We start from the raw sequence: 16,130 nt of genomic DNA, 5'->3' as shown, positions 1-16,130 counted from the left end.
TGGGGGTACAGCGGCAGTTTCTCTGCCGGGCTGCCAGGTGGCGCTGTTCGGGATTTCTGCACACAGAGCCGCGTCAAGTCAAACAGAGTCAGACCAATTCATAACGGAAATAAAAGTTTTAGTTCTTCAAAATCAAAAGGAAAAGTGTATCACTAGTGAAACTTAAATGGTAGGGCGTCTTGAATAACAGATTTCAGAAAGAACATTCAAGCTTCATTACAGTGTGTGTGATTAAAGCTGTAATTTGCCGATACAAGCTTTTAATTGAATAACACATCCTTTATTTTCGACTAAATGACCGGAAGTGCTGTTTCCCACTGGCGCTAGCTTCACACTGGTCCGCTCAGGCCCAGTCAAAACAATGCAGTTTCGGTGGCCTGCTGCCTTCAGCTAGCCGCAAATATTCACCACACGAACAGCTAACTTTGTCGAAAAGTGAACCCACTGCCGGATGCTTTCCTTCGGCGAGGTTAAGTCTCGTCGTCCCCGCGGTTGAGTTTGTCCACAGCTGTTTCTGTGTGCAGGCTTTTCCCGTGGGTGGTTTTGTTTTGTTCTCGGTGACGGTTGGGAATGGAAACGGCTAACAGGCTACTAGTTAGCCTGAGAGCGGCGGTGGGGAGCGGCTGAAAGCACGGACATAACACTGTAAAAAATTAGCGAAAGGAGAGGGCGTCGAAATTAAAACGAGAGGCGGATTTAGTAACCTCCTGGTCGCCCCACTGGTAGAATGGTGGCGTAGGCGTCTTCGGTGTAGACGCTATCGGGCTCCTCCGACCGACCGACCGACGGTTCGCTATCACCGGGGAGGATCACCATGGCCCCCGGCTCTCTTGTGGCGGCCTGCCGCAGCCTGGCCCTCTCTACGTGGCTGCTCTCCTTCTGCTTCGTCCACCTGCTGTGCCTGGACTTCACCGTGGCCGAACGGGAGGAGTGGTACACCGCCTTCGTCAACATCACCTACGTGGACCCAGCCACCTCGGAGCTCCGCACCGAGAAGACTGAGTGCGGGCGCTACGGGGAGCACTCGCCGAAGCGGGACGCCAAGGGGGTGGTGGTCCTGCCTGCCGCCCCGCACGACCGCCAGGCCTGCGACCCCAACAACCGCTTCGCCGTGCCCCCACAGGCCGGAGCCTGGGTCGCGCTGATAGCCCGGGGCAACTGCACCTACAAGGACAAGATCCGCCACGCCGCATCCCACAACGCCTCAGCGGTGGTCATCTTCAACGTGGGGTCCGCGAACCCCAACGACACCATCACGATGCCTCATCCAGGTACGGCGGTGATCCCGAGTTTAGACGTGTGAATGGGCAGTATGACAGATGTGACTCCAGGGATCAATGGCTTTCATTTGTCTCTGTGATAGGGAGAGAGCTGATCGATTGGCAGATTGATTGGTGACATTGGAAACATGGTGGCAGGAGTTCAGGTGTGCAGGTGCAGGTTAACTTCTCTGTGTCACCTGAAGCTTTAATTGGGTTTTTAATTTTTTCCACAGAGCCACACTTGCAAATTAAAAGTTATGCAAGAAAAAAGTCCAGATTGTTGAAATGAATTAGTGGTACATTGGTTAATTTTGTCAATATCTGAAATTATTCTGATAATCATCACCAGCCAGCGTCTGCAGGCAGAGAGAGGCGACAAACCTTTGACATTTTCAGATGTTTTTCTGTGTGCAGGTGACTCATTCATGGGCATTAACTGTGTTTTTAGAAGGCGGTCGCCGCTGATTTGAGGTTTGTGGTGTCAGATTTTACCAGCTGTCAGCAGCAGAATGAAGCACAGCTGCAGCTAATGCTGGTTTTCAATGTATCCTTTAATCTAATTAATTATACATCATTAATTAAGCTCTTTGCTCTTTATTATGTCAGAATATAGTGACACAGACATATTTACAGTTCAGTAACATTCAGATGTGACAATTTGCTGCTTTTTATTGTTGCAAACTGAATTTCTTTGAGTTCAATTTTCTGCTGCACAGAAAACTGAACTGAACTGGATCCCAGTCTGTCCTAACTGGTTTTCAGACTTGCTTCTGGTGCCAGCAGACAAACTGCTGACTGCAGGTCTCTGATGCTGCTGGACCAGTTTCCTGCTGCGTCCTGAAAGCATCAGATTTGATCACATTTAGTATTTCTTTGATGCGTTTTCGGTCGGGGGGATCCCCGCGTCGAGTGACAGAAACCAGGCTTTTCTCACCCGAATCCGTCCACAGAAACTCATCGTGACATTTGTCAGCAGCTATGAATAAGTGTTACGTAACAGACGGCCTCTTCAGTCTGAATGGTTGTTTTTATGCCGGGTGTCGGTGCTGCTGAGGGAAGTGAGGACTCACAGCTGTTCCTCTGTCAGCTGGAGACCCCTTCAGGGATCCCCGGAGGTCCCCACGCGCACAAACACCAACTCTGTTTGCTTTGAATCAACTTTCTCACGATGCTTTCAGTGTCAGGGTCGTTTTCTGATGGGAGCTGCAGTCGGTCTGGCAGTTTTCCCTCCTTCTCCTCCTCTTCCTCCTCCTCCTCGCTGAACTTCCTGGGAATCTTTGTTTAGTCTAGAAATAGCGTCTGTGCTGCGTTCAAAGGTCAGCTTCTTGTCCAGATACATGTAACGTCGTGCTGTTTGGATTTGATCTGAGTCTGAAAAGGTTCTTGGTGATTCTTGTGATTGATAATGATTATTTTCATCATCGGTTCATCCGCTGAATATTTTATTGATCGTACATAGAAGTCAGATAATAATGATAAATATTGGTTTGAGCACCACGTGTCACCTTCAGATTCTCGTTTTTTTTGTCAGACAGAAGTCAAAGATATTCAGTTTATGGTCATTTAAGACAAAGAAAAGCAGCAAATCTTCTTCACGAGAACCTGGAACCTGCAAATTTTTGCTTTTTGCTTGAAAAATGACTGAAACGATGAAGATGTTGAGTCTTTAAATGTGAGAAAGTCCCCGTGCACAAGTCCTTAAGTAACAGTACTGAAGTGTTAGCATCAAAATATACTTCAAGTACCCAAAGTACATGGATTCTAATTATTGCTGAATTAGAAAATAAACATCATTAATGTTGCAGCTGCTGAAGGTGGGGCTAATAAATGCTGTGATTGCTTGGATGTGGTGTGTGGAGGCCCAAATGGAGAGCGAAGGTGGTGTTTTCAGTGATAGCTCGGGGTCGGTGCTGGTCTGGCTTCACCTTTATGATGGGCTGCAGGAAAACTTTCCGGTTTTCTGCTTCTTAAACCAGTCGCAGTCGTCTTGGCCGACGCTGAAGCTGCTGCACTTCCATGTTGGGCTGGAAGGAACTTGTTCTGATCCCTACAAGAGAAAAGAGAACAGCTGCTAGCTCGTTAGCGATCACGTTAGCGTAGCTTGCCTGTTTGAGCGTCGATCAGCTGGTGGTTTGTTCGGAGGCTGAGTCAGACTGCTTCGACACTTTGAAGTTAGTTTCCTGTTACTTCAGAGCCGGCAGATCAAAGGGGAGCGGTGATATGAAACTGTGCGGTGGTTTTCTAACTTTGCCTGTTGAATGTGGACATTTTGAAAAGTGTGTTTAACGTCTGCGTCTGTTAGCGAGCCGTAGCGATAAGAGAGGGCTGACACAGGAGAGAGAAGATGTATCCACATATCTGCAGAAATCCCATCGGGTGCATCCTCTGAAACATTTCCTCTGAACAAATCAACATGAAAACAAACATCTCTGAGACGAGGCCGACTTTAAATGGTAAAGAGCGTGCTGGGCGAGAAAACCCTGATGGTGCATCTGTGGTCCGTCAGACCTTTCATCTGTGAAAGAGCGTTAATCCAACCGTGGAGTCAGATGGATTTATCATTCCTGCCTTCATCCACAGATTAGCCCAGAGCTGCAACAACAGCAAGCTGGTTAGCGCAGCGACGTGCTAACGGGTAAACTGAAGAAACAGAAGCAGAAGGTGTGCTGTGATTGGTCGTCCATGTGCAGAGAAACAGGAAGTGATGGGCCTACACCGTGTGTGTGTGTGTGTCCTCTGTCTGTATCACGACCTTTTATGATGCGTCTTCAGTTGAAGCAGGACGTGAACATCCGGTCCAGCTGTCACTGGTTCAGAGGCCGTTGGTCCTCTCTGTCCTGTGTTTGCAGTGACGGTCCTCACAGGTATAGAAGGACAAACGTGTATGTGTGGGAGAGAGCGGCATCGACCCTGGGGGTGTATTTTTAGGCAGAGACTAATCAATTTTTGGTGCTCTTTTTGAGGGGTTGATGGGAGTTCAGCGCCGGCCTCGGGGTAGTTTATCTCACACACACACACACACACACACACACACACACACACACAGGTGTTATATCAGCTTCCATCATAGCAAACTTCTTATTTTCCCCAGAATGTTTCGATCAATCTGTTCTTTCACGCCTGCGTGGTTAAACTTCGACGTTAAAGGCTGAATGAGATATCTGCAGCTGAAAAACTGACCCGATGCTCTGTGCTAAAAGTGACTGAAACGTTTGAGTAAAAGTGCTGAGTCACTGTTGGGTCATTGGCTGTCCAACTGTTGACCTCCAGCTTCAGTTAGTGCAGCTCTGTGCTGATCATGTTTACTGTGTAACAGGACAAACGCTGCGTTTACTGTCCATACTGGCTCAGGTATTTTTCTGATCTGCACATATTGTACACATGATCCTTCTGTGCCACTGCTTTTGCCTATTTTTTAATACTTTGCTGGCTGTAACATCCTCATTTCGCCGCCGTGGGATCCATAAAGTGCCTAATCTTAAAGTCAGCCCGGCTTCACCTGATTGGCCACGACTGCGGCGTTTGCGCAGTTTGTTTCTTTATTGGGCGTTTGAGGTCTGTGTGTATTAAAGCAGACAGACAGGAAGTGTATCTGCTGCACACACACTTCAGCCTGTGTTTATTTGTTGAGGGTCGTGTCGTCATTGTCATATTTTCAGATTTTTCCTCATATCGTGCAGACATGTTGTCAAATGATGCCGTTTTCCTCTCCGTAGAAGCTCAGAGGGTCGTGAGATGCTGATCAGAAGGTCCAGTTCACACTGGTTTTGGTTCCACTTCACTTCTGTCTCGGCACAAACTGTCCCGTCAGCGTTTCCTGCGTCTGTCTGCGTGTGAGACGTTAGTCTTCGTCTCCGTTCAGGCGTTCAGAACTGAGACTTTTCGCACATGAACTGCTTTTTGCTGGTAAATATTTAACACGTTAACGAGGCGTGTTGGTGTTGTTCCCGTGTCGTGAGTCTCCCTCAGGAGTGTTTTCTTCCACCTCCGGGGTCACGTGAGGCTGGCTTGGTCAGGCCTCAGTCACGAGACGACCTCAGAGCGTCAAACACAAACTTGTGTTTATGTTCACGCTGCCGCCGAGCGAGCAGCGGCTGAGGGGCAGCACAGGAAATCACCACAGGCCACTCGGTCTCACCTTTGACCTCCGATTAGCTTAATGTGCTAACCACCGCTTCTTCTTTTGCTTCTCCTTCTGCTTTCCTCTTCCTCCTCCTCATTCGTCACTCTTCAGTCGAATCTTCAGAAATGTTTTGACTCGTTCACGCTGACCAACGGTTTCACGTCAGGGACACATCTGTAGAGCATTAAACATGTCACCGATCAAACATCAGCGTCTGCACTGTCACTGTGTTTCAGTGCTAACGTTAGCATTTAGCTAAAAGCAAGTGCAGCCATTTTAATGGTGTGTGTGTGTGTGTGTGTGTGTGTGTGTGTGTTGGACTGTGATGCCTTCAGGTACTATAGACGTGTACTGCCTCTGTAGTAACTGTAGTACTCCTGTAGTCACTTACATAATCTGGTGCTGAAGCTCAGATGGAGCGATGCGACGCGTCATCCGCCACATCGAGGGTTGATGGTTATTTTTAGACCGGCTGTCTGTGGCGGGTGGGCGAGGAGCTGGTCGTCATAGTGACGGGGGGAGTTTGAGGAGAAGTTTTCATTGGATGGAGGAGGAATCTGTCGGACGAGTGCAGCCTGTGATAGGAAGTAGTGCGTGGACGTGGTTTCACTTCACGTCTGATGAAGCTAATAGCTAATAATAAGCTTTAATGGTCACACAGGATATTTTTATGGCGATGTGGTTGAAAGGCGTCGCTCAGAGTGATGAACCTGACTCAGCTGAATCTGCAGCTCCTCTCGTCTTTATGCTGAGTTTCACTCGAGGACCTCAGACTTCACCATCACGGCTCCTCTCAGCGCTCTCGTGCTTTTATTTTGGCTGTTTTCATTCCCTCAGGGGTCGCTGTAACTGATGGACATGAAATAATGATAACAATAGTTCATCATTTCACAGCTGGTCGACTGGAAGAGACCAAAAAGCAGCTGAAAGAGTCGATACTGAGCTGGAATTCAGCAGGTGACACGAACACGACTCCAAATGAAAGATCACGCTGCTCTGAACACCCTGAATGTGTAAATGAGCAGCTGTTTGCTAACGATTTCATCGTATTGGCTAAAAAGGTGATTAAATGTCAGTGCCAAAAAACTTTATTTCACTTTCTGAGGTCCCTTCTTTTTCTGAAAAGAGCTCCGTCAGAAAATTGTGTAATTATTATTTTTAGCCAAGAACATTTGAAAGCGCTCGATTGGCTCGCGCCGGCTCATGTGTGGCCGCACCAAACTCCATTCATTTTTCTGAGCGTTTTACTCTGAAGGTCAGCACTTGACAGTTGACTGACTGACAGCATCCTCCTCCCCCTCAGGTACAGGCGAGGTGGTCGCCATCATGATCCCCGAGCCCAAAGGTCGGGAGGTAGCGTCGCTGCTGGAGCGTAACGTGACCGTCACCATGACGATCACCATCGGGACGAGGAACCTGCAGAAGTACGTGAGCAGGACGTCGGTGGTGTTCGTGTCCATCTCCTTCATCGTGCTGATGATCATCTCCCTGGCCTGGCTCGTCTTTTACTACATCCAGAGGTTCAGATATGCCAACGCACGAGACAGGAACCAGGTACGCGCACACACACACACACACACACACACACACACAGAACCACGCATCAACACGTTTAATTAAAACACTGCTGATCTGAATAAAGTGAACAATCTTCAAACCAAACTGAGTCAGTCAGTACGTTTCCACGTGCTCTGCACAGCAGGTCACTCAGAGATATTCAGTCACGTAGGTAACCAGGGAACATCTTCACCCTTTGTCCAGATTTTAGAAGCATGGCTGACTTATTATCTCAGGTAGGTTATGTTTTCAGTCTGTTTGTCAGCGGGATTACTGAAGAATGTCAGACCTGAATCAAACAGCGGATACGATGAAGAGCAAACGTCCTAAAACTCACGTCCGAGTGTGAAACGAGAGCAGTTTGAAAATGTATCCAGACGTATGATAAATAAAACCTCGTTACAAAGTGCTTCACAACAGAATCCAATAAAATAAAAGCACCTTCAAAGAAAGCACAAACAGAACGAAGAGTGGACTGTGTGTGTCTGTCTGTCTGTGTCTGTGTGTGTGTGTCTGTGTGTGTGTGTCTGTGTCTGTGTGTGTCTGTGTGTGTCTGTGTGTGTGTGTGTGTCTGTGTGTGTCTGTGTCTGTGTGTGTGTGTGTGTCTGTGTCTGTGTGTGTCTGTGTCTCTGTGTGTGTGTGTGTGTCTGTGTGTGTCTGTGTGTGTCTGTGTGTGTGTGTGTGTCTGTGTGTGTTTGTGTCTGTGTGTGTGTGTGTGTCTGTGTCTGTGTGTGTCTGTGTCTCTGTGTGTGTGTGTGTGTCTGTGTGTGTGTGTGTCTGTGTGTGTGTGTGTGTGTGTGTGTGTGTGTGTGTGTGTGTGTGTGTGTGTTTCAGCAGGTTGAGAACAGACAGACCTGCTGTGGAAACTCGCTTGTTTGAACTTGCTGATCAGTCGTCTTCACAGCACGACGCCGTCAGCAGGCGCCGTTAAACGCTAACGGCCGCTCGAGTTTAGCTGCGTGATTTGGACATAGATAAGATAAGATAAGATAAGATAAGATAAGATAAGACTTTATTAACCCCTGTAGGGAAAATTAGGGTGTTACAGTCAGCAAAAGTGTCAGGAGTATAAAACAAGTCAAAGAAGGAATAAAATACAAAATACAAACTAAAAATCTACTACATATATATCTATATGTATTTTATTACAGTGTTTTTTTCACTATTGCACAAAAAAGATTTAGAAAGTTTAAATACAACAACTTGTGGTACTTAAAAACTATTTTGAGGTACTTTTACGTTGCAGCACTCTCACCTGTTATCAATGAACAAACTGCTGCATCAGATTCACAATAAGCAGATATTTAAAAAAATCAGTGAAGCTGAAAAACATTAAATATATAAATATTTATAAATATTTTGACTCTGAGCTGTTTTCAGGTCAGTTCACGTCACGAAGGATCAGATCAGCTGATCACATTCTGCTTTGTGACGTTAAATCAGCGACCGTGTTTCACGTCTGTGTGAAAAGTTCTTTTTAACTTGAACAAAGAGAAGGTTTTTGTCGTGGAGCCGTCGAGTCACGAGAAGCGGAAGGATCAGATCCCACAGGAATCTGGTCTGGTGCTTCAGGGTCTCTCTGGATCAGGTCAGCACGTTGATCTGAAGTCACAGCTGTGGAGCTTTGACTCCCTCAAAGGTCTTTATGTTTCCCAGACGTCCTCGCCTGACATCAAACCTCTCTGCCCACCCGTCTCTGTCCCACAGCGGCGGCTCGGCGACGCGGCGAAGAAGGCCATCAGCAAGCTCCAAGTTCGCACCATCAGGAAGGGCGACCAGGAGACGGAGGCCGACTTCGACAACTGTGCCGTCTGCATCGAGGGGTACAAGGCCAACGACGTGGTCCGCATCCTGCCCTGCAGGTAGACCCGCACACAGAGAGGAGGAGGAGGAGGAGGAGGAGGAGGAGGAGGAGGAGGAGGGACTGATGATGCTGACTGTCTGTGTTCTTTTCTCCTTTATTTCCAAACTGCGCTCAGTGTCTTCATGTTTACTGACATTTAGACTTGCTCTCAGTGACTTCATGGAGTTTTACTGCTTTGACTTCACAGTCAACCTGTAAACTCTGCTGTCATAAAGGGAAACACAGGTTTTTACAAAGTACTGGGGAGTACTACTACAAGTAAAAAAAGATGAAATGAGATGAGGTCAGGCTGTCTGCACTGTGTTTTATGGGTAGAGATGGATGTTCTTTGATGATGCTGAGAAGAGGACCTCTGTGTGATTGTTGTTGCTGATTGCTTTTGTTGTCATGTGATCACAACATGACTTTGTGTCGATGGAGTTCAGCTCAGGACGGACGGTTTCCTCGTGATCGGAGGAACGTATTTCGGGGTTGTTTGGAAAGCAGAGGCCGTGACCACAACCTCCGTTTGTTATGTGTCGTACGAGAAAAGCCTGTTTTTCTTTCTGGCCTGGTGAGGCTGCTCAGAGTGAAGCAGCTGGAGCCTCGACTCAGCGTCGTCTTAACGGCAGAATGTGTGTTTCTCCTCTCCGCAGACATTTGTTCCATAAGAGCTGTGTGGACCCGTGGCTGCTGGATCATCGCACGTGTCCCATGTGCAAGATGAACATCCTCAAAGCTCTGGGCATCGCTGTGAGTCGGCCTGATTTTAGCTCGTTTGTCCTGGAAAGTCGAGCTTACTTCACAGAAGCTGCCCGGTTTTTCATTTTCTTCATGAAACCAGTTTAAGTAGGCCAACTGGAAACCATGCTCACCATAACGAAGGTTACAGCAAACATTAAACATGGAAGTATTTTATCTCAGAGCCGCGGCTAATTTGAAAAGTTAGAACGTTGAAAGTTTTGATGGTTATTGATTGGAGAAAAGTTTTCTTCCAGTAATGGTTGGAAACGTGTCTGCTGTCGCGTCTCCTCTCCCTCAGCTGAACGCAGATTGTCTGGACGACCTGCCGCTGGACTACGACCTGGCCCTGGGCGGCGTGGGCGGCGTGGGCGGGGTCGGGGCTTTGGCGCTGGAGGCCGTGGTGTCCGGGGCGTCCAGCGACGGCACGCTGAGCGAGGGCGGCTCCTCGGTGGTGCTGGACCCCGGGGTGCGACGGGTGGGACTCCCGCAGGACTACCAGGACCCTGACACCCTGAGAGACAGCCCTGTGACAGCCACGACTGACACACACACAGGTCAAACACACACACACACACACACACACACACACAGGTCAAACACACACACTGGACGCTCTCTGAGCCCGTGGTGTTCAGGGACCAGATGATGGTGTTATACTGACACCTTGTGGCGTTTCTGCTGAATAACTCTTCTTCATGGCGTTTGTGCTTAAAGTCGCTTTAGTAGATCTGTTCTCATGTGGTTCATGTGTTTCTGCTGAAAGTGGATTTTCAGGTGACGCAGGTCTAAACGAAGAGCTCTTCAGTCTTCTCTCTGACCTCGTCTTCCCTCCCTCTTCCAGGTGAGCTACAGCCAATGGCGAGCAGCGCCTCAGTGGCGTCCTTGGTCATCACCGTTGAAACGGGGCTCTCAGACGAGGAGGGGTCCATGGAGCAGTCTCAGCTGGGGGAGAAGTCCTGAGAGGAGCCCAGCAGAACCAAACCAGAACCCCGGGCCAAGCCAGACTCCTATCAGGTTCAGATTTTTAACAGACTTCCGAGGACCTGTAGCTCCAGAGAACGACCTGACCAAAACCAGATCTGACCCAATCCTGACTGCATTCATGACCCAGGACCTGGTTTTGGTTCTGACTGGTTCCTAGTGGAACCAGTACCAGTGTTACACTGGGGTTTTCTCTTTGGACCTGTGTAAAACAAAACTTTTGCTAAACCAAACCAACTTGTCTGGGCCCCAGGTGGACTCAGGGTCCAGGCTTTGGACCTTTGCTGAATAAATGTGTGTGCTGGTTCTGATCTGGAATCAAAGCAAACTGACTGACTGGCTTCGTTTCTAGTCTCCTCCTGGACGGGTCGGACCCCAGACCTGACCTGGGCTAACGCAGTCTGGGACAGGTGTGTTCACCTTGGTCTTTCCTTTGGCTCCTGGTGTTTTTTTTCCAGTTTTGAACCGGGGTGACTCGGTCTGCCTGTCCGTGCAGATGTCTTAATCAGCCCACGTTTGCCTCAGCTCACGCTGTTTCTAGAAGTAGACCATCCAGCTTCTCTCTTGGTTCTGTCCGTCTGTCCACTCCTGTCAAACTCCACAGTGACAGAAGGTCAAATATGAATCCAGTCCTTCATTTCAGATATTCCAGATCTCGTCTCGACGTTCGTCTCCGGACCTGATGGACTTTGAAGGACCAACGGGGCTCCAGGAGCCACGTTTCTACTCTGAAACCACGAGTGTGTCAAACAGGGTAAAACCTGAGAGTCGACTGACAGAAGAGGATTTTCTCCTTCATCAGCTGATCTGGATCTTGATAAATGCACGTGAACTCCAAAAAAGAGGATTTTAAAGTTCCTGTGAGCTCTCCAGGCCAGGAGTCTAGATTCACCTTCGTATTTCTACCTGTTCTACTTCACTAAGGAGCGCTCTTGTCTCAGACCTTTGTGGAATATTCTGTTACCTGGTTTTCCAGGTAGAGGCACAACGACTCAACAGACTGGATGGGACACATCATCAGGACTCCGTGTCCCGCTCCGGATTCTTGGAAGATTTAATCTCTGGTTAATTTAGCTCACGTTGATTTGCCCGCCGGCGTTCCAGGCGCCGTTTGTTGACGCATGCGATGACTGCAGTTTCATTTTGGAAAGGAAGACTTTTATTTTGAAAGGACACACCAGCGGCTCGGGGCAGAGGCTCCGGTTTGTTTATTTTTCTAGAGTTCTGCTCAAAGGTGACAGTGTTAGAGCTTCAGTTTGACTGCAGTATCGATCAGTGTTGTGTTTCTTCTCTCTGCCTGTCTGTTCATTTCTTTACCTTCACCGAACTCCAGCAGCGTTCGCTCTGGAGGCTTCCTGTCCTCGCCTGTGGTTCCAAACAGGGTTTCTGTGTGACAACGACAAAATGCTCTGGACTGTGTGCAGGACTGAACAGATTATTATACCGAAAGAGAAAAGTCAACAAAATGTAGAATTTCACCTCGTGCACATTCAGAGAAAATACTCACGAGTGCCACCGTGATGAAGAGTTTCCAGCTGTTCTCTTTAGTTTCTCTCTTTATTACATGAAAAGCATCCGACACGCCGGGCAGACGCTGCATGGTTTCATTCACCTTGTATATTCTCACTGGCCTTTGAAGCTGCGACCTTAATGCTCTCGCTGTTCGTAACCAGTGACACGTCGAATAAAGTCGACCGCGTGTTCAACATCAGCTTGTTTCCATCCAAATGTTGGAATGGTGGACGCCACAAGATGTAATTAACTGATTCCCAGTCAAATCTCACACAGACATCAAAACAGTCCAGGAAACCGGATGCAAATCTGAAGTTTCTGTTTGTTTCTTGTGTTAATTTGACGAAGGGTGGCGTCTCCTTTACGCTACTGATGTTTTCGTTTGCGGCTGTTTTGCTTTTAGCAACGCTACAAACTTTCAGCCGCTTCTCAGCCAACCGTGAAAACTTTGAGTTAGTTCAAGATTTTTTTTCTAATTTTCTGCATTTCCAGATTTTTTATTCATGCAAAAATTGACAATGTGCATAAAAACAGGTGGATGGAAACACGTAATGCTGCAAGCAGAAGTTAAGGTGTGTCTGTTCTGTGGTGAAGGTCAGTTTTGTATCACAGCAGTTTCCAATGAATTGTTTGGTGGCGGCCATGTTGGGAAATCAGACTCTTAAAGCTGCAGGACGGCCGACCGCAGTTTAAGATGAGCCAGACAGCCGGACCAGTAAATGTTTGTGTAATTAATCAAGCTAAAAACACTTTGGTGGGATCCTGAAGTGAGTCGGGGGTTGATGGCGTCGGGTTTCAGACCGGGCTTCATGGTGCAGTGTCTGCCCGCCTTCACGGGAAGGATGGAAAGACTTTCCTCATCAGCCTTCCATCATGGCCGTTTTCAGTGAGCGTTAAAGCGCCATGCAGGAACCCTGTGGACAGCGCTGCTTGTCTTTGCCGTCCGTGTTTCGTTTCCGTCGCCTTGATGCCTTTTTAAAACACCTTTAACCCGACAATCAAGGATCGGATCTTTTACTGGCTTGTCAGGGATCTTTTCTCTGAACTTCAGCAAAGCTAAAAAGAGTTTTTCAAACCTGCATGTCTGCACACCGCGAAGGGTGTTCGCTGCCGTCACCGTTTGTAGTTGAACACCACGGAAACGAGCCGTGAAAGACGAGACGTTCGTACCCAAATCACAGTCGCAGAAACACAGTAAGAGCTGCAGCGTTTAGGAAGAATCCCTCCCTGCTTCAGTGTCGTTCAGCTCAAAGCCGAGCGTGTAAATATCAAACCTGTATTCCACACACTCACGCCGCCACGCCGCGTCGCTCACGGTTTGCCGAGCTGCCGTGCAGACCGTGGAGGGCCGTGGTCGCCGGCGCTGCCAAGCCTCCCGAAACTAAGAGAGATAAAGATTGTCGTCTATTTTGATACCAGAGGAGACATTTATTTTTGTAATGAAGCAAATGTCCAGCAGCAGAGACTGACCCCCCCCCCCCCCCCCAATGAGCTGGTGATTCTCAGTGTGACTGAGTACTGATTGGACGGATTGATGCGTCGATCATTTGTGTAACTGTACATACAAACAGAACCGTGAGCATACGAATCTGAACTCTTGACAGTTTGTCCGTAAACTTTCAGTATTTGATGGCTGATGGAGCCTGATGGAGGCTGGAGCACCAACACTCTACTGTTCATTTCCCACCTCTGTTTGGTGCTAACGTCTGTTTTAAAACCTTTGTTTTCATCAGTCTAAATGAGGAACAGCACAAAAATCCCAACATTTGACTCCTGAGACTGAATTTAGGACGTCAGTGTATGTCGTGCTGTCTGTCAAACGGAAGCACTTTCCTGAACCTCTGGACTCCAAAATGAAGAGAAACCCACAGGGGCCTGATGGGATTGGTAGTTACCGTCCAGCTCTCTGTAAATAATTAACAGGAAGTGTCATTTGGTTGATGAAACATTTGGTTTCGGGGAATAACTAAGAAGCAGTAGCTGTGTTGGTGTTTCCAGTCCCGCCATCGACTTGGTTCTCTCTCAGAAACCAGGAAGACTTCCTGATCTGGTCTCTGTCCTCGCCGTTCAGCACCGGGGCCGAGGACCAGTTCCCCCTCAGCTGCGTCACTTCCGTATGTAACGAACTCTAGTTGATTCAAACGCCTGTAAAGTGGCGTGGAGCGTTCTTGCTGTAATATATGAATGATGATGCATTTGTATGCTTTGTCTTGGCCAATTTTCAGTGAATAATGTTTTAATTAAAGTCACTTCCTTTGTGTTATAAGCTTTATTTTCAAGAGATTTAATCAAGTATGGTGTTACTTTCACAGTTGCACTGTTTCGCTTTCTTTTTTACGTGACTGCGAATCTGCTGCCGTCGTGGTGAAAGTCGGCGGAAACGTCTCCGCATCCGTTTCTCACGTTCTTCTGGTGGAGACTGAAGCTGCGGTGGCATGTCGGACCCCTTTAGTGTCAGGATCAGACCTCAAATGCTGCTTCGTCAGCAGCTGAAACCTTAAATAAGAAAAACTAGCGTTGAATTGAGCTTCAGGCTGTTTTATTAAGCGAAGCTCCGAACGGCTGCTTGTGTTCAGACACAGTTAACATTCTGTTACAAAGTAAAACCACAAGTATTGATTTGATACGAAAACTTGTGTATCAGCACTAGCATTGAAATTTGAACGATGACCAGCCCAAACGCCGTTCATACTACATTAATCCAGAATGTAGGCCAGAGATGAACCTTGGACAGACAAATGAAGTCTTCCTCTGTCACTTAAAGCCGTTAACAGCTTAGTTAACGAGCTAATTGGAAAGCTTTAGCGTTACATGTGAAGTGATGTTTCCCATTAGCACCTAACTCTTACACAAGCCCGTTTTTATTTTGATTACGAGGCAGAAAAAATTGTTTGTGATGCTAAATGTGACAAGTTTCCTACCAAAACTGAAAAACTTCCAAATATGACTGTTAGAATTATTCATAAACACGATGTTTGAAGACGATAATCACGTCTTTTTTACGCCAAAAATCTTAACAGCTCTAACAGATTTTGGCCTGAATCGACTTTTGGGTGAACTAACGTGGGACCCTCATGTCACTGCCAGTAATGACGTCTGATTGGTCTACGTTTCCAGTGCTGTGTTTTGATTGGTTGCTCAGCCTGTCTTGTTGATGCACTTTAATTGTTTCTCTGGAAGGTTCTGGATGAGTCTCTTCTTTCTTCCGCCATTTAGATTTTCTATCCACCTTTTCTTTTCACTTTGCCTTGCTTTGCTTTCCCACTTCCGTTTTTGTTGGTTTTCCCAGTTTTTTCTCTCTTTTCTTGTCTTCCTTAGTTATTTCCATGTCGGAAATACATCAGATTGTTTTGTGGGATGTTGGAAAAATGTTTGTTGGTCCATTTTAAACTACAAATCGTGTGCATTTGTAGACTGACTGCCATGCGTTTTGCCATATATTGTACTTTGTCTTGTAGTTTCCAGGTGAATCCTGAACCACGTGATCCCTCGGGGATTATGGTATGTATTAATCTCCACGCAGCCTGCTTGTAGGCGGAATTGTACACATTTCAGCAGTTGTGCTGGTGTTAAGTTAGTGTTTAATGACTGCTATAGCAAAGAGAAAATGAATGATGAATGAAACAAGCATTTCAGATCCTTCCAGAGAGATGGCAAAAGTTGAGATGACCCTGTAGCCATGTTGACCCCTCTGCTACCATAGCGACAGGGTGTGATACAGTGTCGTGTGTGTTTCTACAATATTAATTGTTTTACCGAGCGTCTGTTTGTGTGGTTGTCCGGTGCACGCAAACACAAAAATATCTACATACACGTGTAAATACAAGGCGGCGTGACGCCATGTTGTTTCTGTGTTTCGGTTGTTGCACGTGTTCTGATTCAGGACAGAATTTAAATAAAATTTTATTGCAAGTTTTTGTTTTTATCCCAGCCTGGTGTTTGTGTCTCATCTGCCGTTGTTTGTTTACCCAAATTAGTTTTCGGTATGTTGATCGTCTACATCAGCATGTTCAAAGTTTCCTTCTGGATTTGTATGTGTGAGTGTTTTTCCGTTTTGTCGGTGACGTTTCTGAACATGAAGTTAATTTTTCAGAAATGAACAAAGACT

General features: G+C 47.1%; 1 protein-coding gene across 1 annotated transcript; it reads left to right on the top strand.

Annotated features, from left to right (window-relative positions):
• Positions 1-106: 106 nt before the first annotated feature.
• rnf150b (ring finger protein 150b) lies at positions 107-15,947 on the top strand. Its single transcript, XM_076724981.1, has 6 exons — positions 107-1,271; positions 6,689-6,939; positions 8,650-8,804; positions 9,442-9,538; positions 9,828-10,083; positions 10,371-15,947. Exons 1-6 carry the CDS (start codon positions 815-817, stop codon positions 10,487-10,489), a joined length of 1,335 nt encoding a protein of 444 aa, XP_076581096.1. The 5' UTR covers positions 107-814; the 3' UTR covers positions 10,490-15,947.
• Positions 15,948-16,130: the final 183 nt, after the last annotated feature.

Source organism: Chaetodon auriga, chromosome 24 (assembly GCF_051107435.1).
Source record: "Chaetodon auriga isolate fChaAug3 chromosome 24, fChaAug3.hap1, whole genome shotgun sequence".
Taxonomy (NCBI): Eukaryota; Metazoa; Chordata; class Actinopteri; order Chaetodontiformes; family Chaetodontidae; genus Chaetodon; species Chaetodon auriga.
Note: the sequence above shows the minus strand (reverse complement) of the source record. Positions and strands in the feature narration are given on the sequence as shown.